The 24,565-nt window shown below is 42.1% G+C and overlaps 1 protein-coding gene across 20 annotated transcripts in view; it reads left to right on the forward strand.

Annotated features, from left to right (window-relative positions):
- LOC140488060 (bifunctional heparan sulfate N-deacetylase/N-sulfotransferase 4-like) overlaps positions 1-24,565 on the forward strand; it is a 905,491-nt gene that overhangs the window by 780,326 nt on the left and 100,600 nt on the right. For all 20 annotated transcript variants that reach the window (XM_072587776.1, XM_072587868.1, XM_072588796.1 and 17 more), the window contains 2 exons: positions 3,980-4,165; positions 20,861-20,989. In XM_072587776.1, the coding sequence (XP_072443877.1) occupies positions 3,980-4,165; positions 20,861-20,989 (315 nt within the window). The remainder of the gene's footprint in view (positions 1-3,979; positions 4,166-20,860; positions 20,990-24,565) is intronic.

The raw sequence follows: 24,565 nt of genomic DNA on the forward strand, positions 1-24,565 counted from the left end.
CTTCCCAGATAGCTGATGGAATTCAAACCATTTGAAAGATTTGTGACTTGGGCAGAGTCTTGGGGTGTTAATCTTATTCAATTCTATGGTTGATGGGTTTTCTGTGAATTTTTCATAACGTTCTATAAGGTACCGCATAGAAACTTATTGTAATAGAATTGAAAGGAATATTATTGTGTGGATAGGGAGGTTGTGGACAGCAGAAATTAAAACCTGTAGAAGTTTTTTTTCAGCCAGAAGATGTGTTCATGTATCTATTCTATCCATAGTCCAATTTACTGTATGCATGAATAATCTGGACTGGAACAATAAATACTGGAATGTATTAGATTAGATTAGATTAGATTAGATTAGATTAGATTAGATTACTTACAGTGTGGAAACAGGCCCTTCGGCCCAACAAGTCCACACCGCCCCGCCGAAGCGTAACCCACCCATACCCCTACATCTACATCTACATCTATATCTACATCTACCCCTTACCTAACACTACGGGCAATTTAGCATGGCCAATTCACCTGACCTGCACATCTTTGGACTGTGGGAGGAAACCGGAGCACCCGGAGGAAACCCACGCAGACACGGGGAGAACGTGCAAACTCCACACAGTCAGTCGCCTGAGGCGGGAATTGAACCCAGGTCTCTGGCGCTGTGAGGCAGCAGTGCTAACCACTGTGCCACCGTATTGATGACACCAAATTTGAATTGAATATAACAAATTGTGATGGAGATAGTGAAATACTGCAAGAGAACCTTGATTGGGGGAAAAATTGATAGGTGGGTGGAAAATGCAGTTCAACAGCAAAAAAGGTACAAATCAGAGAAAAAAGATTTTTATGTAGGTAGTTGGTAGAATGTGGAATCCTCTTCTATGTGATGCTTTTGAAGCAGGGCTGTTTGTTTTCAAAAGGTTAGCTGGATACCATGCTCGTATTTCATTTGCCTTGTTGGCATGTATGCTGGGACGGAGGAGAAAGGCATTGACCTTTTCTTATAGTACTGGGCATGCCTCGAGATGGTCGAAGCTGTTTTAACCCAGGCTGGCATGGTTCGATGTTATATTTGTCCATCCTGATCCTGAGGAAAGAGGAAGTCCCTCGTTTGCACAACCCGATCCAGCAGAACCTGTAGGTCCCAGCCAACACAATGGGGCACTGATCTCCCCTACCCCCACCCCCATCCCCACCCCCAGCCCTGGGCTGCCATGTCTGGGGTAAATGTCAGAAAGTGTGCGGGGCATCTCTAGATAGAGCATACATTTCCAGGTGCACAGTAAGCTTTTAAAGATGGTGCGTGCACAAAGGATGCTGGTGAATTTTGGGATATCCATTATGTGACCACTTGTTTGGAAAGAGTGCATGACAGGACAAGGGCGGAATTGGAGGTGAGGGATGCCACAGGGGTGACCTAATTAATGTGGATGGTTTGATAAGGTATAGCAAGAGAACTGGCTAGGCCTCACAGAGGAAACCTTTCCAAAAAAAAACTCGGTCACAACTGGCAATTAGTCAAAAGAAACCTGAGATTCAGTCTGTTGAGTATCCCCAGCATTTCATCTTGGATCTCCAACATCCACGGTATTTTGCCTGTATTTGTTTCAGAACTAGCTTTCTGGATAACTTTATCACCCACTCACTGGACTTTCCTATTTCTTGTTTCATGTTAATGTAATAACTTTCACATACAGACCATCTCAGAAATACTTCTCTTCACTGTTTTGGTGTCTGTATTGAAAAGGCTGAGTCTGTCTGGCTGTTGAAACCTGAAGAGATCATCATTGAGATGTAACTGATATATTAAATGCCCCTCAGAGATGAATTTCAAAATTGAACAATCTAATATTTGTATCAGTTAAATTTTGAAATGTTTAAGTGTTTGACCCCTTGTATTCTTTTATTTTGAATTGAATTATTTTGTTTGTTTTTAGGAACATTATTGACACTTTGTTCATACTTTTCAGTTTCCTCTCTTGTACTGCTTTTTTATGTTGCTTCATCCATTTTATTTCCAGTACTTTTTTCAAATTTTCATGTGACATTTGGGTGACAGTGACAAGTGATGTTTATTACCCTTCTTCAGAATGGCTCTTCTCCTCTGGTGATGGTGCTGCCAAATAGTACTAGGCTCGGTACCACAGGATTTTGAATCAGTAACAATGAGTAATGAGATACATGTCTAAGTCAGGAATGTGTGTGACTTGCAGGGAATTTGGAGATGCAGCTTTGATCCTTCATGGTGACAGAAGTCATGGGCTTTGTAGGTTGCTCTTGTCCATCCTGTGGACAATAATTACTGGTCGAGAATGCAGTGAATATTGAGTCCACTGCCATAACAAAGCAGACAGCACTATCGGGCTAATGTTAAGCCTTTTGTGTATTGTTGTGCACATATGCAATCCAGTGACTAGTACATATAGAATAGAATAGATTAGATTAGATTCCCTACAATGTGGAAATTCCTGCCTCAGGCAACTGTCTGTGTGGAGTTTGCACATTCTCCCCGTGTTTGCGTGGGTTTCCTCTGGGTGCTCCTGATTCCTCCCACAGTCCAAAAATGTGCAGGTCAAGGTCAATTGGCCATGCTAAATTGCCCGTAGTGTTAGGTGAAGGCGTAAATGTAGGGGACTGGGTCTGGGTGGGTTGTTTTTCGGAGGGTCAGTGTGGAATTGTTGGGCTGAAGGGCCTGTTTCCACACTGTAAGTAATCTAATCTAATTTAATACAGTTCCAGCATAACCTCCCTCCTCTTAAACTCTGTGCCTTGGCTAATAAAGGCAAGGATCCCAATTTCCTTCTTATCCACCTTATCTACCTGTTCCACACCTTAAGCGACAGATGGGCATGTACTCCAAAGTCTCTCTGATCTCGGTGCTTCCTAAAATCCTATTGTTCGTCATCTGGATTTGTGAATGCAAATGGCCTCTCCCTGCTTTTGACATGAATACCTTGCGTCACATTTGTCTCTCCATAATTTTGTAGGTGTGCACTTGCAGCTGAAACCATGCACACAGTGTCCGCCTGCTAGAATGAAACCTTTGTTATTTGAATAACGCCCCAACATGGACATTGTATGGACCAGTTCTCAAACTACATGAACTAAGAGTCAGCCCCTTTGTGACCTCGTTGTGAAACCCAATATTTATTTGAATACAATCCGTACTGTCCAGTACTGATCAGAAATACTTCCTTGGAATTGACAATGTCTCTTAAGAAAAGTCAGAAGTGGAATCATGTATTTTAAATTGTAAATCCAAACATTTTAACCAAATCCTTTCTCTCCTCAAGATCACTGCTATCTGATAAACCAGAAATATGATATCAATTTGGATGATGTTTGAATGTTAAAAAGAGGGAAGATTGTTAATTAAAACCCAAAAGGGAAAAACTCAAATTAAAATACCATGAAGAGTGTTTTTTTTAGTTCAAAGACTGTAAGCCTGCATGACGTGTGACCTTGGTGCTGCTTGTTTTAATGCTGCATTTAATCAGTGTTAGGTTTCTTTTTGAGGAAGCAAGCTTGAACAGATCTGTTTCACACTTTAGCTGATGACTGGCATTCACTAATCATGTCTTAATGTGTAATTATTGCTGTTTGTTACTTCCAGCAGAAGGAATAATTAAAATTTAAACAGTGTGCCACCTCATTGCATTTTTCCCTAATGTATTCCTCTATAGCCCAGCACTCTTTGATCCCAGATCCTGGCATAATCATCATTTTAATGGGGTCTTTTCTATTAACCTTGCAAAACATGGAGAAGGTATGGCTCATGCTAATGGAGATAGGAAGAACAGGACGCATTCTCTTTGAGAAACAAGATGTGAGGTCTGGGGAAGTTTTCTCCCTCATCCTCAGTAAAACTTGTGTTGGCTTTGCATCGTTTAATGTCCAGCTGTTAGGTTTCTAATGAAATTAGATTTTTAATCATTCCGTGCCCCCAAGTGTATTACTAGATGAGCTGACAGATGCTGTTCTGTTTACAGAAACATGGCATTCCCATTGATATGGGCTACGCCGTGGCACCACATCACTCTGGAGTCTATCCGGTCCATGTGCAACTCTATGAGGCTTGGAAGAAGGTGTGGGGTATCAAAGTGACCAGCACTGAAGAGTATCCACACTTGAAACCAGCACGATACAGACATGGCTTCATCCATGGTGGCATCATGGTAAGACAAGGTTCATTATCTTTATCGAAACATTAGGAATCTGAGTTGTCAGGTATTTTATCAAAATCTCATGCCTTTTCCATAATAGTTTAAATTTTCCAGAAAGGTGAAATGTGATGATATCTGAGAAAAAAAAAGCACAACACAATTTCTAGAGTCACTTTGATTTTTTTATTTCTTACTTGAACACATATGCTTGCTGCAACGTGGCGTTGTGTTCTGAATTTGCGTCAAAAACAGGGAAATTAGCTGCGATCAAATATGTGGGTTTATTTTTGGATAAGACTAAAGTCAAACTTGAATTGGAATGCCAAGTTTAACTGGATTCCATAATCAAAATAATGTTGGATAGGCCTACTTTTAAAAATATCAGTTACAGAAAGAATGATTAACTACTTCACACAAACAAAAAACACCCAGAACTATCTTCATAAAATGTAAATCTAATGGAAAGTGATATGAATCATCAGCTACATCTTCAGTATTTCTTCTACCACACAGCTTCATTGTTCTGAGGTGTGGATGGCTGAAATTTCATTCCACAATAATACTGTTGATCAGTACAAAGAGAAATCAAAATGGTAATAAAAGTAACATTTTGTGAGTTCTGAAAATCTGAAGTGAAAAGAAGTGTTCTCACAGCATCTGAGGAGAAAGAAAACTAGTTCTGGTTTTAATTTAAATGTTACTGTTCTTCAGAACTGAAGGAAGAAATGTGATGGGAGCTGTTGAAAGGAGAGAGCAAGGGAAAAAAGGGGGAGTCTAGGAAAAAGTAGAGTGTACTGGAAGTTAAATGAGCAAGATCATGGAACAAAATGCAAAGAGAGTGATTTGTTTGTTATAAAGAAACAAAGCTTTTGTCCAGAGTGAATTTAAATGGCAGAATAATCAGCAGCATTGTCCAACAACATAAAAGTCAGCACACAGCAAAAGCAGAATGTAAATGAGTTACAGACTTCAAGGTCTGCAATTTTTAAATTCAGTGTGTGTGAATCTAAAAGCCTGTAAAGTGCTTAATTTAAAGACAAGTTGTTGTCTTTTGAGCTTTTGAATTTTGCTGTGACATTGCAGAACCAGACACAAATGTGAGTGTGAGAACAAGGTGATGCATAAAATAGTAAGCAAATAGAAGCATGTTTGTGGACTGAGCAGAGGTGTTCAGTAAAATGATCATGCAGTTTGCACTTGGTGTCACAGACATTTATAGGAGGCCAGACCGTGAGCAACAAAAACAGTTTACTAAATTAGAGAAGTACAGTTGCACACTACATCACCTGAAAGGGGTTTGCGGGGCCTTGCATGATAGCTGGAGAGCAGGAAAACCCCCAGCAATGTCTTGGGGAGCTGCACAAAAAGGTGCTAAGATGTTGAGAGTGGTTAAGGAGTGGACCAGGATATTGTAGAGGGAGCAGTCCCTTTCAAATCCTGACAGGGGAGGAGAGGATGTATTTGGTGTTAGCATCAATCTGGAGGTGGTGAAAATGGCAGACGGTGATCCTTTTGGATATGGAGACTGGTGTAGTAAGAACAAAAAGATCCCAGTCACAGTTCTGGGAGGAAGGGGAAGGTCTGAGAACAGTACAGGAAATGTACTGGACATGGTTGAGGATCCTGTCAACCACAGTTGCTGGGGGAATGATTTGTCAATCTAAAAGGGAGGTAAAAACAATGACTGCAGATGCTGGAAATCTAAAAGGGAGACATGTCAGAGGCATGATTGTGAAAGGTAGTAACAGAACAGAAACGACAGGGACAAGGAAACTAAGAGAATAGAATGGAATCCTTACAGCTGGCATTGTGTTAGGAAGCATCGTCGGGCAGCAGAAGTCTAGGGAGGATCCAGAGTAAAGAGGAAATGGTTTGAGCCAGGAAACAGGACATTTTGAAATGCCGAGAGAAGAGACTGAACAAGGGGAGAAAAAGATAAAGTCATAGTAAGAAGAAAAAATTCAGTTTGGCAGGGACGAGAAGTGGCATTTGACAGGAGGGTTAGGCATAAGCTTATTGATAGTTACATAGGTGATTCTGGCAGGGTTAGTGTTGAAGACTGCATTAAATTCTGCCCAATATATAAAGTTAATGAGGGCATGGGTGGAAAAGGCATGTTGAAGGGAACCGACTGTAATTCTCAATCTCTGATTGGTCTTAGTAAGACTGTCTATCTTGCTAATGTAGTTGTATCTGATTGTTATCAATGCATTATGAGAAGAGTTCCTTCTGATTAGACTAGCTGGTGGTTTTTCTCACCCAGGTTTTGACAAGTAGGCCTTGTAGACCCAATGAAAACAGGAGGATAACAGTGGCAATATGCCAGGACATGTTTGCAGTGATTGATATCACAAGCTCACAAAAGAATATTGCTTTCAATGATTGCAATTCTGCTGTGGGCTTGGACCTCAACAGCACCTTAGGTTAAAAGGCCTTCATCTGTCATTCTTTTCAGTGGCTTACAACTGCTTGCCTAAAATCCTGGTTTACTTTTCTTTACACTGCTGTTTTTTAAAAAAAATATTTAGGATGTGGACAATAATATGTAGAAAAGCTACCACAAAATACTTAAACAGGGTGATGCTTTACTTTGTGCAGAAGTTTAAAATAAATGATAGCAAGTTAGCAGCTAACACTGGGAGAAATGTGAAATGGTTAGTAATTGACTAACACCAATTTTACACAATTGCATACTGTCAAAGTTATCCCCTGCTTGTCTACATCAGTAACTTAGACTACAACATGCTGACCGAACAGAAGTACAGATAATAAGATGTTTGTAAATAGTCTGAATCTAAAAAGTACTATAGCCTAGATTGGCACTTCATAAAACACAACAATTGTAGTGCGTCTGGGAAAATTAAGCAGTGAATTTCACAGCTAATCTTGGAGGAACCTGTTGGGCAAAGTTCACAACACAGAATCAGATAAGTTAATCGTTGTTTTAAGTCTGTCCAATAGAAAGGCTGCAGTAGTGTGTACAGTGGGTTCTTTTTTGATTACATGTTTTTGGAGATAAGTCTCTTGATTAAACTTAAAATATAAGCCATAACTATTAATTTAACCTGGTGCAGTGTTTTGTAGAGGAATAAGATGGTGTTATTTTCTGGGTCTGTAGATTGTGAAGAAGCAAAAATGGCCTTTGCAGTGTTATGTGCTTCTTGTCAGATGTGGGAGTTTAAAGAGAGTTTAAGGGTTATTGGGGATTATATCTGCGAATCTCATCAGATCGAATGGATCAGTTGGAGAGACAGTTAGAAGCAATGAGGAATTTGCAACAGCAACAATATGTGATGGATGGCAGTTGTAGGAAGGGGGGAAAGTCTCAGATACAGTCACATAGGAAGGGTAAGAGAGGTAGGCACCTAGGGCAGGAGTCTTTTGTGGATATACCCATATCAAACAGGTATGTTGTTTTGGAAAATGTAGGGGGTGATGGATTCTCAGGGGAACGTAGCACCAACAGCCAAGTTTCTGGTATTGAGACTGGCTCTAATGCAACGAGGGGTACGTCGGCTTCCAAGAGATCAATTGTGTTAGGGGATTCTGTAGTCCGAAGAATAGACAGATGTTTCTGTGGCCAGCAGGGAAAAAGCAGAATGGTGTGTTGTTTACCTAGTGCCAGGATCAAGGATGTCTCAGAGAGGGTACAGAATGTTCTCACGGGGTAGAGGGGTCAGCAAGAGGTCATTGTCCACATTGGAACCAATGATATAGGAAGGGAAAAGGTTGAGATTCTGAAGGGAGCTTACAGAGAGTTAGGCAGAAATTTAAAAAGGAGATCCTCAAGGGTAGTAATATCTGGATTACTCCCAGTTCTACAAGCAAGTGAGGGCAGGAATAGGAGGATTGAGCAGATGAATGCATGGCTGAGGTGCTGGTGTATGGGAGAAGGATTCACATTTTTGGATCATTGGAATCTCTTTTGGGGAAGAAGTGACCTGTGCAAGAAGGATGGATTGCACCTAAATTGGAAGGGGACCAATATACTGGCAGGGAAATTTGCAAGAGCTGCTCAGGAGGATTTAAACTAGTAAGGTGGGGGGGTGGGACCCAGGGAGATAGTGAGGAAAGAGATCATCAATCTGAGACTGGTACAGTTGAGAACAATGCAAGGGGCCTAACAGGGAAGGCAGATGAACTCAGAGCATGGTTAGGAACATGGGACTGGGCTATCATAGCAATTACAGAAACATGGCTCAGGGATGGGCAGGACTGGCAGCTGAATGTTTCAGGATACAAATGCTACTGGAAGGATAGAAAGTGAGGCAAGAGAGGAGGGGGAGTGGCATTTTTGATAAGGGATAGCATTACAGCTGTGCTGAGGGAGGATATTCCCAGAAATACATCCAGGGGAGTTATTTGGTTGGAACTGAGAAATAAGAAAGGGATGATCACCTTATTGGGATTGTATTATAGACCCACCAATAGTCAGAGGGAAATTGAGAAAGAAACTTGAAAGGAGATCTCAGCTATCTGTAAGAATAATAGGGTGGTCATGGTAGGGGATTTTAACTTTCCAACCATTGACTGGGGCTGCCATAGTGTTAAAGGTTTAGATGGAGAGGAATTTCTTAAGTGCATACAAGACCATTTTCTGATTCAGTAAGTGGATGTACCTACTAAAGAAGGTGCAAAACTTGACCTAATCTTGGGAAATAAGGAAATAAGGAAATAAGGAAATCAGGAGGGCAAAAAGGGGACATGGGATAGCTTTGACAAATAGAATTAAGGAGAATCCAAAGGGCTTTTACAAATATATTAAGGACAAAAGGATAACTAGGGAGAGAATATGGCCCCTCAAGATCAGCAAGGCGGCCTTTGCGTGAAGCCACAGAAAATGGGGGAGATACTAAATGAATATTTTGCATCAGTATTTACTGTGGAAAAGGATATGGAAGATATAGACTGTAGGGAAATAGATGGTGACATCTTGCAAAATGTCCAGATTACAGAGGAGGAAGTGCTGGATGTCTTGAAACGGGTAAAGGTGGATAAATCCCCAGGACCTGATCAGGTGTACCTGAGAACTCTGTGGAAGCTAGAGAAGTGATTGCTGGGCCTCTTGCTGAGATATATATATATCATCGATAGTCACAGGTGAGGTGCCGGAAGACTAGAGGTTGGCAAACGTGGTGCCACTGTTTAAGAAGGGTGGTAAAACAAGCCAGGGAACTATAGACCGGTGGGAAAGTTGTTGAAGGGAATCCTGAGGAACAGGATGTATGTGTATTTGGAAAAGCAAGGACTGATTAGGGATAGTCAACATGGCTTTGTGTGTGAGAAATCATGTCTCACAAACTTGATTGAGATTTTTGAAGAAGTAACAAAGGGGATTGATGTGATCTATATGGACTTCAGTAAGGCGTTCGACAAGGTTCCCCATGGGGATTGATTAGCAAGGTTAGACCTCATGGAATACAGGAGGAACTAGTCATCTGGATACAGAACTGGCTCAAAGGTAGAACACAGAGGGTGCTGGTGGAGGGTTGTTTTTCAGACTGAAGGCCTGTGACCAGTGGAGTGCCACAAGGATCGGTGCTGGGTCCAACCCGTCCATATTCCAACCCAATCTAGTCCCACCTGCCAGCACCTGGCCCATATCTCTCCAAACCCTTCCTATTCATATACCATCCAAATGCCTCTTAAATGTTGCAATTGTACCAGCCTCCACCACATCCTCTGGCAGCTCATTCCATACGTGTATCACCTTTTGCGTGAAAAAGTTGCCCCTTAGGTCTCTTTTATATCTTTCCCCCTCACCCTAAACCTATGCCCTCTAGTTCTGAACTCCCCGACCCCAGGGAAAAGACTTTGCCTCTTTATCCTATCTATGCCCCTCATAATTTTGTAAACCTCTATAAGGTCACCCCTCAGCCTCTGACACTCTGGGGAAAACAGCCCCAGACTGTTCAGCCTCTCCCTGTAGCTCAGATCCTCCAGCCTTGGCAACATCCTTGTAAATCTTTTCTCAACCATTTCAAGTTTCACAACATCCTTCCGATAGGAAGGAGACCAGAATTGCACGCAATATTTCAACAGTGGCCTAACCAATGTCCTGTACAGCCGCAACATGACCTCCCAACTCCTGTACTCAATACTCTGACCAATAAACGAAAGTATACCAAACACCACCTTCACTATCCTATCTACCTGCGACTCCACTTTCAAGGAGCTATGAACCTGCACTCCAAGGTCTCTTTGTTCAGCAACACACCCTAGGACCTTATCATTAAGTGTATAAGTCCTGCTAAGATTTTCTTTTTGTCATTTACATAAATGATTTGGATGTGAGCATAAGAGGTACAGTTAGTAAGTTTGCAGATGACACCAAAATTGGAGGTGTAGTGGACAGTGAAGAGGGTTACCTCAGATTACAACAGGATCTGGACCAGATGGGCCAATGGGCTGAGAAGTGGCAGATGGAGTTTAATTCAGATAAATGCGAGGTGCTGCATTTTGGGAAAGCAAATCTTAGCAGGACTTATACACTTAATGGTAAGGTCCTAGGGAGTGTTGCTGAACAAAGAGACCTTGGAGTGCAGGTTCATGGCTCCTTGAAGGTGGAGTTGCAGTTAGATGGGATAGTGAAGAAGGTGTTATGTATGCTTTCCTTTATTGGTCAGAGTACTGAGTACAGGAGTTGGGAGGTCATGTTGCGGCTCTACAGGACATTGGTTAGGCCACTGTTGGAATATTGCATGCAATTCCGTTCTCCTCCTTATTGGAAAGATGTTATGAAACTTGAAAGGGTTCAGAATGATTTACAAGGGTGTTGCCATGATTGGAGGATTTGAGCTATAGGGAGAGGCTGAACAGTCTGGGGCTGTTTTCCCTGGACCGTTGGAGGCTGAGGGGTGACCTTATAGAGGTTTACAAAATTATGAGAGACATGGATAGGATAAATAGGCAAAGTCTTTTCCCTGGGGTCAGGGAGTCCAGAACTAGAGGGCATAGGTTTAGGGTGAGAGGGGAAAGATATAAAAGAGACTTAAAGGGCAACTTTTTCACGCAGAGGGTGGTGCGTGTATGGAATGAGCTACCAGAGGAAGTGGTGGAGGCTGGTACAATTGCAACATTTAAGAAGCATTTGGATGGGTATATGAATAGGAAGGGTTTAGAGGGATATGGGCCGGGTGCTGGCAGGTGGGACTAGATTGGGTTGGGATATCTGGTCAGCATGGACCAGAAGGGTCTATTTCCATGCTGTACATCTCTATGACTCTATAACTGTAGTTTCACATTCTTAAAGCTGAGAGGTTTTTTTCTGAATTACTTCATATTACAAACCAAAAAATGTCACAGACAAATCTGAAATGAAACAGAACATGCAGGAAATGCAGACAAAGAATATGAGCATTTGAAAGAGGAGAAATTTCAGATCACATAATTTGGATATTATTCTGCATTGGAATTTTGCATCAGTTATCAATTAGAATTATATCAGCAATAGATCAGGACTAATTACATTGGAAAAGTAAAAAAAAACACACAACACCAATGTAGTCCAACAGGCTTATTTGAAAGTACAAGCTTTCTGAGCGCTGTTCTTTCGTCAGGTAACTAGTGAGGCAGAATCATAGGACACAGATTTTATAGTAAAAAATCAAACCACCATACAACTGATGTGATGTATTGACCATACCTAGGTTTGCTGTTAAGTCTTTAATCACATAGAATGGGGATGTAGGTTTCGATTGAAATATGTAAATCCCAGAATGTCTTTCAAGTCAAAGCCCCGAGATGACTTAAGGTTTTATCAATATCTAAAAAAAAGCAACCTCTCAGCTCAGACAATGCAGTAAAGGTGCGAGGTTACAATCTGTCTGTATCCCCGCCTGCACTCAGACTAGTTCTATTTCCAAAACAGCAATTTATAAAATGTCAGATTGACTGCCTAAAAATTGTGCATTTTTTGAACAAAATGGAATGTGTCGTAAACACAAATCTGCAAATTCACCACATATGTTTACGTGTGTGTGTGTGTGTGTGTGGAAGAGAGGGTGTGAGTGCGTATGTGTGACCATGTGTACGTGCTTGATAGAGTGGGAGCACAAGTGTGGTGGAGTGCGTGTGCGTGTGCGTGTATGTGTATAGTGGGGTCACCTGTTGTGTGACATGAGCCCAAGTTCCTGGTGAGGCCATCCTCATGGGTACTGAACTTGGCTATCAGCCTCTGTTTGGTACCTCTGTGTTGCTCTGTATCCCAAAGTCCGCTTTGGAGGACAGTCACCTGAAGATCCGAAGCTGAAAGTCCCTGACCATTGAAGTGGTCCCCCAATGAGAGGGAGCATCCGTGTCTGGCGAGTGTTCCACAGTGTCCATTTATCCATTGTCATAGCGTCTGCATGGTTTCGCCAATATATGATTCCTCTATACCATGCCTCAGCACCTCACTCCTCTGTAAGCCCTCGGATAACTTCACGTTGCTACACTTATGAAGGACACCCTCATAAGGACAGGCCACAGCGAGAAACTGTAATGACGTACTCGGGAGACTGACACAGGATATGACCAATGGGTACCATTTCTCATCCAGTACTTCCCAGAAGCAGAGAAACTACGCCATGTTCTTCATGTTGGCGAGACCATGCAGATGTTATGACAATGGATGAATGAACACTGCGCAACAACCACCAGGCTGGGATGTTCCCTCCCAGTGGGGGATCACTTCAGTGATCAATGACATTTGGCCTCAGATCTTCAGGTGAACGTTCTCCAAGGCAAACTTCAGGAAACTCAACAACGCAGAGTTGCTGAGCAGAGGCTGATAGCCAAGTTTGGTACCCATGAGAACAACCTCAACTTGGATCTTGGGTTCATGTCACACTACAGGTGACCCCACCACACCATACACTCACATACCTTCTCACACGCATGTGTGAACACACACTCTCTCTCTCTCTCTCTCTCTCTCTCTCTCTCTCCTACAAACACATACACAATCTCTGTTTGTCTCTCTCCCTGCACCCCACCCCCACCCCATACACTTGCATTTTACCTCTCTCTCTCACGCACACATTTATAAAACTATGGGGTGAATTTGCATTTGCAGATACATTCTGTTTTGTTCAAAAAGCACACCATCTGTAGGCAGCCAATCAATGTGACATTTTATAAATTCCTACTTTGGAAATCGAATCAGTTTGACTCCAGGTTGGGATACAGACAGACTCTAACCTTACATTTTTAATGCATTGTCTGAGCTGAGATGTCACTTCTTTTTAGATATTGATAAAACCTTAAGTTATCTCATGGCTGTGACTTGAAAGAAATGTTGGGATTTACATACTAATCAATTGAAACCTGCATCCCCATTCAAAGTGGTTAAACATTTAACAGCAATCTAGGTTTGTTTAATACATTGCATCAGTTGTATGACACTTTGACTGTAAATTCTGTGTCCTATGATCCTGCCCCTCTAGTTACTTGTTGAAGGAGCAGCACTCTGAAAGCTTGTATTTTGAAATAGACCAATGGGTCCAAAGCCAGGTATTGTGTGATTTTTAACTGTGTCCACCCCAGCCCAACACCAGCACCTCCACAACATTCCAAAAGTGTTAACATAACAACATTGAGAAATTTTTAACCCTGATCAGCATTTCATTTGTGGGTTCTTTGCAAAGGTCAACTAGGAGAAAGTGAGGACTGCAGATGCTGGGGATCAGAGCTTAAAAATGTGTTGCTGGAAAAGCGCAGCAGGTCAGGCAGCATCAAAGGAGAAGGAGAATCGACGTTTCGGGCATAAGCCTGAAGAAGGCTTTCCTGAAGAAGGGCTTATGCCCGAAACGTCGATTCTCCTTCTCCTTTGATGCTGCCTGACCTGCTACGCTTTTCCAGCAACACATTTTTAAGCTCTTTGCAAAGGTCACCAATCACAAAAGGTCATAAATGAAAAAGGGGTATGATTGATTTAAAGATTTCAACTAATTTAAGTATACATTAAAAATTAGTTCTGTGGATTCAGGAGCCACTGTCACTGACAACAATAGCAACAGCACTTATACTTTCTGACTGTTGCTCACAAGCTGCTTTACATCCTCATTCCTCAATGAAACTGTATATCATTTCATATTCTCTTAAGAGATCTTGAAACAATAAGGATTTGCCTCGTGTAACTGTACTGTCCTGTTGCAAAGTAAATGTGCCCTGAATAACCTTCATCAGTTTGAGTAACCCGAAGGGGCATGGCACAGTGAGACAGGTAAAAGGGACAAGAATCAGGGGAAGATCCAAAACAATTTTATTGAATACTTTATCATGGAAAAACAATATTTATCATACTCTACTATTGTACTTTAATTAAACTCAATCTCTTCATAGAACTATTCAGTGAAGAGTCTTAAATTTCTACAGTCTCACATCTGCACTGTTTATTTCTGACATGCAATTTCGGGGATTTACTGCACCCTATCTACAGGTCTTACTGCTTCATTTGAACTTTTTGTCTGAAAGGACCTTTAATACCTATTCAACAAGTCTGGCACAGACTGGTCCTCAGTCTCTGAGGGTTGGCTGTTGTTCCAGAATCTGCACTCGTTCATTGGCCTTCCCCTCTTATCCTGGGTTGGTTCTGGTGTTTGGGTTGTCTCGCTGAGGTGGTCTCTCTGGGTCTGGTCAGTCTATGGACACAAGGTATGAGGAGCTGGAGATGCAGCGCAGCTCGCTGCTGGTTGAAGGTGAACCTCCAGGGAACTATTTTGTTAGAAGAATATTACACAGACTGGATGGCACCCAGCTCATTAGGAAGCAGAGGCACAGTGTGACACGGACAACACTTGACAGTTGGAGGCTCAAAGCCATGTTCTGTGGCCTCCAAGTATGGAAATTAATCATCTCATTGGGTGTTCCTGCCCTGCCTGATGCTAGTATTGGACACAGGCCACAGAATCTTTGAGAAAGGCACAAAGAGGACGATAAAGGGGAAACTTGGAGCCCCAGCTCTGCCTGCTTTTTGCACCTTCTTCAACAGCGCCTCCAGTGAGCACCTTCGACTGGCAGTGAGTTGCACTGCATCTCCAGCTCCTCGTACCTCGTGCCCATGGACTGATCAAACCCAGAGAGCCCACCTCAGCGAGACAACCTGAAGACCAGAACCAGCCCAGGATGAGAGGGGAAGGTCAAATGAATGAGTGCAGATCCTGAAACCTTCACATCATTGACAAACTTACTAATGCACCCTTCCACTTCCTCACCCAAGTCATTTATAAAAATCACAAAGAACCGAGGTCCCAGAACCAATCCCTGTGGAACACTACTGGTCACCGAGCTCCAGGCTGAATACTTTCCATCTACTACCACCCACTGACTTCTATGTGCCAGCTAATTCTGTACCCAGACAGCCAGATTTCCCTGTATCCTATGCCACCTTACTTTATGAATGACCCTACCATGGAGAACCTTAACAAATGTCTTGCTAAAATCCATGTACACCACAATCCACTGTTCTACCAGCATCAGCATGTTTCATCACATCCACAAAGAATTCAGTAAGGTTTTTGAGGCATGAGCTGCCCCTCACAAAGCCGTGCTGACTATCTCTAATCAAACTATGGTTTTCCAAGTAATCGTAAATCCTGTCTCTCAGAATCCTCTCCAATACTTTACCCACCACAGACGTGAGACTGACTGGTGTGTAATTCCCAGGATTATCTGTATTTCCTTTCTCGAACAAGGGAATAACATTTGCCACCCTCCAATCACCTGGCACTCTTCCAGTGGACAGTGAGGATGCAAAGATCATCGCCAAAGGCGCAGCAATCTCTTCCCTCACTTCCTGTACTAACCTATATGGTATATCCTGTCTGGTCCAGAGTACATATCTCTCCTTATGATTTTCAAAATTGTCAACAGATCTTCCTTCTTAATATCAACCTGTTCACACATATCATTCTGTTTCATGCTGTCCTCAGAAATGTCAAGGTCCTCTCAGTCATGAATACTGAAGCAAAGTATTCATTAAGGACCTCCCCTAACTCCTCTGACTCCAGGCACAAGTTCCCTCCACTATCCCTGGTCGGCCCTACCATCACTCTGGCCATCCTCTTGTTTTTCACGTAAGTGTAGAATGCCATGGGTTTTCCTTAATCCTACAAGCTAAAGCTTTTTCATGCCCCCCTTCTTGGTCTCCTAAGTCCACTCTTTAGTGCCTTCCTGACTACCTTGTAACCCTCTAGAGACCTCTCTAATCCTTGCATCCTCAACCTTAAGTAAGCTTCCTTCTTTCTCTTGATGAGATATTCCACATCCCTTGTTATCCAAGGTTCCTTTACCCTTCCTTGCATCAGTGGGAAAACCAGTCCAGCACTATCAGCAAGTGCTCCTAAACAACCTCCACATTTCTGTTGTGCATTTCCTTGAAAACATCTGTTCCCAATTTAAGTGCCCCAGTCCTGCCTAATAGCATTGTAATTCCCTCTCCCCAAATTAGATACTTGCCCATACCATCTGTGCCCATCCCTCTCCATCACTATAGTAAAGGTCAGGAAGTTGTGATCACTGTCATCAAAATGTTCTCTCACCGAGAGATCTAACACCTGGCCGGGTTCGTTGCCAAGCACAAAATTCAATATGGCCTCCCCTCTAATCAACCTATCTACATATTGAGTCAGGAATCCTTCCTGGACACACCTGACAAAAACTGCTCCATCCAAACTATTTGAACTAAGGAGGTTCCAATCAATATTAGGGAAGTTAAAGTCACTGTGACAACAACCCTGTTACTTCTGCATCTTTCCAAAATCTGCCTCCCAATCTGCTCCTCCATGTCTCTGTTGATATTAGGTGGTCTGCCGAAACTTCCCAAGAAAGTGACTGGTTCTATCCTGTTTCTGACTTCCACCCATACTGACTCTGTAGACAAAACCTCCTTGATGACTTCCCTTTCTGTAGCTGTGATACTATCCCTGATTAGCAATGCCACTCCTCCACCTCTTTGCAGAATTCAGTTTGGTTTAAACTTGGCTTCCATATTTCAATGTTTTTATCCAAGCTCATGAAAAAGAAGATTTCTGTAACAGTCCTAGAGTCAGTTGGACATTGTGCACAGTGCTAAAATTAAAGCATCATCAGTGTATTTAACTCAGGGATCAATAAAGAAGAGTATATTTAAGGTTGGCACCTTGAGTATTGTCCCCAGTCTTGGTCACTACAATTTAGGAAGAATGTGAAGAAATTAGCAAGAAGATTATGAGAAGGGCTTTGGACATGAAGAGCGTAAGCTACTTAGGTAGATTGGAGAAGCTGGGATTGTTCTCATTGGACAAGAAAAGGTTGAGAAGAAATATGATACGTGTATTCAAAGCCATAAGGGGACAAGACAGAGCAGACAGAGAGAAAATGTTTCCTATTGAAAGGATTGAAGGATTCAAAAGAGAGGGGACAGAATTAACGTAACTAGTGAAAGAAACAATGAAAAGATGAGCAAAAACTTTTAAACTCAGCAAGAGGTTCAGATCTGCAATGGACTGCTTGGGTTTTGAATGGCCGGGTGATTGGATGCATTTGTAAGGAAGTTGAATCATTATCTAAAGAGAGAAATTTATGGGGTTACAGGGAAAAGGTAAATGAGTAATGTAAGGTAAATTGCTGGCTCGAAAGGCCAGCGCAGACTGAATGGGACAAATAACCCCCTTCCATCCTGCAATAATATCAAAATGTAATGAGTCAGGACTAATGACACAAAGTAAGTGTCAAATTGGTGAATGTTGTCAGTCCACAAAGTTGTATGTAACTCACCCATTGACTGGATAAATTTTTTCTGAGTGTGAAATTTAGTGCTGCCCATGGATATCCATCTATGTTATTGCACACACCCAGCACTTACCACATAAATGTGGTACTCCAGTGCTCAGTGTGTAAAAGGAGAATAAAGTAAATATCCCTTTTGGCAATGCTTGTATTTGTAGATTTCATTTTTTGAAACAGTTGACCTCTCTATTCCAACTTGGCTTGTGATCATGGTTGGGAAGATGAAATTCTAGCAGTGGGGGAAAACAAGGCAACTTAATTGGTTTTTAAACATCTTGACAAAGCAGATCATCACCAGAGTGGTTTGTGGCAATTTAAATGGATCTGGGTATTATTTAAAGGTTCAAGAGGTGAAATTGGTATTCATGAATTCAGTGAAGTTCACACACAGTGTATACAATGAATGGGAAAGGTTTGGAGGGATGTGGGCCAGGAGCAGGCAGTTGGGATTAGTTTAGTTTGGGACTATATTTGACATGGACTGATTGGACTGAAGGGTCTGTTTCCATGCTGTATGACTCTATAACTCCGTTATCTTTCTCATAGAAGTCTGATTCCGTATTTCTGATTCAACTTGGAGTTAATTTTGTACATTCAAAAATAAGTACCACGTTTTCTGTGAAAGTTTGATTGCATATTTTAAAATAATTTGGAGTGACATTCAGCTTTAGACATTCAAACGTAGTAACATTCCATTTGTTACTTTATTAACTCTAACACTTTTAAATCATACCACATCATATATATACAGTGATGCTTCTGTCACCAAGAAATATCCTTCTGCTTAGAATGAAGAGTTTAACAGTTAATTCCTATTTAAGCAACTGTCAGTTAGACAATTGGGTACCAAAATCTCTGAGCATGACCATTTTTTCTTTCAAACTGCCCGTGACTTTTGTAAAAGTAGGAACTAGTTAGCTCAAAAGTTCAATTAGTAAATAGTCTTTGCACTGTGGGAGCCAGACTTACAGACCATTTAACGACATGTGTTCGATCTGCAGTTTATGCTGAAGCAATGAGCAAGACAATAGCCTGCAGGTGTCCTTAAGTTAAGGAGAGAGAAAATCAGCCACACATCAAGGCTCATGATTACTTTTCCGTGACTATACCTTGTTTAGCATGCCTAATAGATTCCTAAAAATCAGCGTGCTAAACACAAATTGCTTTTCCGTAAGAAAGCATGTAATAACTGAGTTACATTTCTGATCTCTAATTTTTGTATTAAAAATCTACAGTTTCAGCTGCCTTGACAGAAGAACCTTTCTGTTCTGAAGAAGGGTCATTACCAGACTCAAAACTCTTTCTCTCTCCATCGATGCTGCTGAGTTTCTCCAGTATTCTCTGTGATTGTTTCAGATTCCAGCATCCACAGTTATTTACCTTTATTTGTGAAGAGGGTATCATTTGGTTTTAACGCCACCATGTTTGACTAGCCTGCCTGTACTCACTGTCCAGATCCACATGTGGGACTTGGTTCCATGCTGCTCTACTGACAGGTGTGATGTTAAGTTATATCTAGTGGGTGTGCTCTGCCCAAGTGTCTGGGCCCACTGTGTAGTCAGCCCAAACCTTTATGTGGATGTTGCCAGGGTTGAAGGGTTTGAGCTACAGGGAGAGGCTGAATAGGCTGGGGCTGTTTTCCCTGGAGTGTCGGAGGCTGAGGAGTGACCTTATAGAAATTTATAAAATCATGAGGGTGTGGATATAGTGAATAGTCCAGGTCTTTGCTCCAGTGTAGGTGAGTCCAAAATTAGAAGATATATATTTAAGGTGAGAGAGGAAAGATTTAAAAGGGGACAAAGGGCAACTTTTTCATGCTGAGGGTAGTGCTTATGTGGAATGAACTGCCAGAGGAAGTGGCGGAGGAGGTACAATTCCAACAAGGCATCCGGATGGGTATACGAACAGGAAGAGTTTAGAGGGATATGGGCCAAGTGCTGGCAAATGGTGAGTTGGACTGAAGGGGCTGTTTCTGTGCTGCATATCGCTGCAAGCTCACACTGCTGCCACATAAAATCCAACGCTATTCAGCCCAGGGCACCTCTGCCAGTTCTGCAATCCCATTTCAATGCTTCTTTCACGGAATCCTGCAAAAACTTTACCTTTAAAGATATTTATTTCAAGGTTTGAAGACTGTTATTGAATCTCCTTTTCCCCATCCTTCCAAATAGAGCATTCTAGATCATAACACCTCACTGTATAAAAGCAGTGTTCAGTTAGTGGAAGCGAATGGGATAGTGAATAGTTGTGGGACTGTATCTCAGCACAATTCAGAGTCTGCAGGAGGAGGTAATTGAAAAAAAACAATTACCATGCAAGTTGCATTTTGGAATTTCAGCCTGCAGAAAATTTCTCATATTAGGTTGACTTGGGATCTACATCAAAAATGCAAATATTGCAGCTGATAGATCTGAAGAGAGGTCACTGAACCCAAAATGTTGACTCTGTTTTCTGTCCACAGATGCTGCCAGACCTGCTGAGTTTATCCAGCAATTTCTGTTTTTGTTTCTGATTTCCAGCCTCCACAGCTCTTCAGTTCTTTTGCAGCTGATCCAGTTGTTTAATGCAAAGGAACTTGATTTGAGTGCTTTTTCCCATCTGATTTAATATCCAGTCAGAAGGTGGTGTCAGCAAAACATCACCAACAGTTCTTTGTGTTACAATAAAAACAGTGCAATCTTATTTACATATCACGAGCAAAATTGTACCAAAACCTCAGCATTTACCTATAGAAGACAAACATGAGAAAATGTTATTTCCTGAGCAGCTCCAGAAGTAGGTAAAGATTGTTAAAGAGCAAAATGATTACTTGACCTTTCCAACTGCTTTCCAAAGACCTTTTTAAATTGAATTCTGTCATCCATTATCTACTTTCCTCCAGTTTATTCTGCTTTGTGTAAGACATAGTTTTGAGGAAAATCTGGTCAAATATATCTTTTCTATTATTTTCTTCCTCAGGTACTTCCACGACAAACCTGTGGCCTTTTCACCCATACTATATTCTACAAGGAGTACCCTGGAGGCCCTAGAGAACTGGACAAGAGCATCAGAGGAGGAGAACTTTTTCTCACTGTTCTTCTCAATCCAGTAAGTTTCCATATTATATCTGTCATAGCGAACATTGGTGATAGCAAAGAGAACCTTGGTTTTCCCTCAAAATTGTCTGCAACCCTCAATGCTTACCTTTCTCAAGTTTCTCTTCTGTTTGTCCTCACCATCAAAACTTATCTTTTCCATGAGTTTGCCTCTCGAAATGATACCAGTTAGAAAGCAGATCAAATGGTGTTCCTTTCTGTCTCCCAACACCAGCAGATATTGCAAAACCTTTCCTCTCCTGAGGTACTGCTCACGATAACCACCACCACAGCCACCACTCTCTCGCATTCAAATATTCCAAATCAAATGCCATTCCTCGATGAGAAAAACAGTCTGGAAGTCCCTGACCTTGAATAACATTGCCCAAGTTCCACCCTCCACTTCCTTTCCTCTTACTTGCAAATTGCATTGCTATATTTCTCCATTCAGGTTACCAGCCTTGCCACAGCATTAAAGTAATTATAGAAGCAGACAACGTAGGAAGGGGAAAAATCAGTTACTCTTACCTCTTTGACATATCCAATTAGTTCTGCTTTTGCCATAGAGCCACACAGCATTTTGCATCCATTCATGGGTTGTGGGCATCATTGGCTGGGTCAACATTTATTGTCCAAATGTGGTTAGCCTTGAGAAGATGGTGATGAGCTGCATTCTTGAACCATGGCCCTCCATTTGCTGTAGGGTCAACCCACAATGCAGTTAGAGATTGAGACATGAGGTTTGACCCGGTGAAGGAACAGCGATGTATTTTCAAGTCAGGATAATGAGTAGCTCAGAAGGGAACTTGCAGGTGGTGGTGTTCCCATGTATCTGTTGTTCTCCATCTCGATGGTAGTTGGCATGGATTTGGAGGGTGCTGTCTGACGAGACCTGTTGAATTTCTGCCTGCAACTTGTAGATGCTACACGTTGCTCCTGAGCATCATTGATGGACAGAGTGAATGCTTTTCGGCTTCTTTGTCCTCGATGGCGTCAAGCTTCTTGACAGTTATTGGAGCTGCACTCATCCAGGCAAGTGGAGAGTATTCCATCAAACTTCTGACTTCTGCCTTCTAGATGGTAGACAGGCTTTTGGAATCAGCAAGGGAGTTACTCTCCACAGAATTTTTAGCCTCTAACCTGCTCTCACAGCCGAAGTATTTATAGCGTTGTAGAGACCTACATTACAGGAAAATAGCCTTCAGCCCAACCAGTCTCTGCCAATCAACAACAATGACCTGACTATTGTAATCCCACTTTCCAGTACATAGCTGATGGCATCACAAGTGTCCATCAAAAAACCTCTTAAATATGATGAGGGTTTTTTGCCTTTACCACCCTTACTGGCACTGAATTCCAGCTTGCCACCATCCTCTGGGTGGAAAAAAAAGTTCTTCACACACCTTCTTAACATCCTGTCCCTTACCTTCCATCTATGACCCTGTTCATTCATTTCCACAATAATGGAAAAGCTTTCTGCACTCTCTAAGCCTCTCATAATTCCTTTATATCATCAGTTTAGTTCAGTTTCTGATTAATAGTAGCCCCCACGATGTTGATACTGGGTGATTCACCAGTGATCATGCTATTGAAGTCAAGGAGCAATGGTTAGATTGTATCTTATTGGAGATGGCCTTGCCTGGCATTTGTATAGCTCAAATGTTACTGTCACTTATCAGACCAAGCCTGGATATGGTCCAGATCTCACTGCATTTGAACATTGACTGCTCCAGCATCTGAGGAGTCATGAATATGGTGCTCAACATTGTGCGATCATCGGTGAACATCCCACTTTTGACCTTATGATAAAGGGAAGGTCATTGAAGTAGATGAAGATGGTTAGGCTGAGGACACTATCCTCAGGAACTCCTTCAGAGACTCCTTGAGCTGAAATGACTGACCTCCAAGAACCACAACCATCTTCTTATGTGCCAGGTATAAATCAAACAAATGGCGAGTTTGCTCCCTGTTACCCATTGATTCCAGTTTTGCTAGGGCTCCTTGATGCCACACTAGGTTGAATGCCACCTTGATGTCAAGAGCTGTGACTCTCACCCCACCTCTGGAATTCAGTTCTTTTGTCCATGCTTGAACCAAGGCTGTAATAAGGTCAGGAGCTGAGTGGCCCTGGTGGAACCCATACTGGGTGTCACTGAGCAGGTTATGGCTGTGCAGGTGCTGTTTGATAGCACCATTGATAATACCATCCGTCACTTTACTGATTATCAAGAGTAAACTGATGGGACAGTAATGGCTGCATTGGATTTGTCCTGCGTTTTTGTGTACAGGACATTCCTGGACAATTTTCCACATTGTTGGGTTGCTGCTGACTGTAACTGTACTGGAACAGCAAGTTCTGGAGCAGACATCTTTAACATCTCTATGACTTTATGACTCTGACTGTTATCAGGCTCCTAACCTATGCAGTATCCAGCCTTCAGCCAGTTCTTGATATCACATGATGTAAATGAAATTGGCTGAAAACTGGCATTGTGATGTTGGGAACCACTGGGAGGTGCCGAGATAGAACATCTGCTCAGCACTTTTGGCTGAAGATTATTACAAATGCTTCAGCCTTGCCTTTTGTATTGATGTGTTGGGTTCTTCCATTATTGAGAATGGGGATATTTATGGAATTTCATCCTCCAGTGAGTTGTTTAAGTATCCTCATTTATGACTGGGTGGGGACAAGACTGCAGAGCTCAGATCTGACCAAGTAGTTTGGAGTCACTTAGCCCTGTCTTTCATTTGCTAGTATGCTGTTTGGAATTCCTGTGTGGTAGCTTCACCAGCTTGACATCTCAATTTTAGGCATGCCTGATGCTGCTCCTGGCATAGCTTCTTGCAGTCTTCACTGAACCAGGCATCATGGTAAAGGTGGAGTGGGGGACAGGTACCAGGTCTTGAGGTGGTAGTTTGTTATGACGTACGATTCTACTGCTGCTGATGGCTCATTATTGCTCATGATACACCATCTTAAGTTGGTAGATATGGTCCAAATGTATTTCATGGAGCACGGTGATAATACCACACAAATACTCCCACTCATACTGTCATGGGCATATGCAGTGTGACAGGCTGGTTGGTGAGAATGAGGTGATGTATGTTTCCCTCTTAAGGGTTCCTTCTCCACCTACCCTAGACCCAGTCTAGCAATATGTACTTTTAGAACTCCAGCTTGGTCATTCGTGCTACTGCTGAGTCATCATTAACAATGACACCGTCCAACAGGTTGCCATTCTGTACAGTCAATGATTCTTCCAAGGGAGATCAGATTGAAGCAGTGCTCTTTCATCAGCCCAGTCTTTCGAGGGGGTGTGGTTGAGGTGCCTGCTGATCAGCCACTGTTTCCTTGCCCATGTTCAACCTGCTATGGTGAGACAATGCACAAAAGAACATCACATTGTACTGGATGAGAAAAGTATTCACAGGTTGAAGTGTGGACTCTGATCGATAGGGGCCCTTCCATGGAGAATGCACTAGAAGAGTGGCAATTAATCACCAAGTTTCTTTTAATGTAAACCATGCAGGATGGCTCTGGTCAAAACATTGCCCTGAGTAACAAATTAAAGAATGGTTGTTACCTATT

Source organism: Chiloscyllium punctatum, chromosome 1, assembly GCF_047496795.1.
Source record: "Chiloscyllium punctatum isolate Juve2018m chromosome 1, sChiPun1.3, whole genome shotgun sequence".
NCBI lineage: Eukaryota > Metazoa > Chordata > Chondrichthyes > Orectolobiformes > Hemiscylliidae > Chiloscyllium > Chiloscyllium punctatum.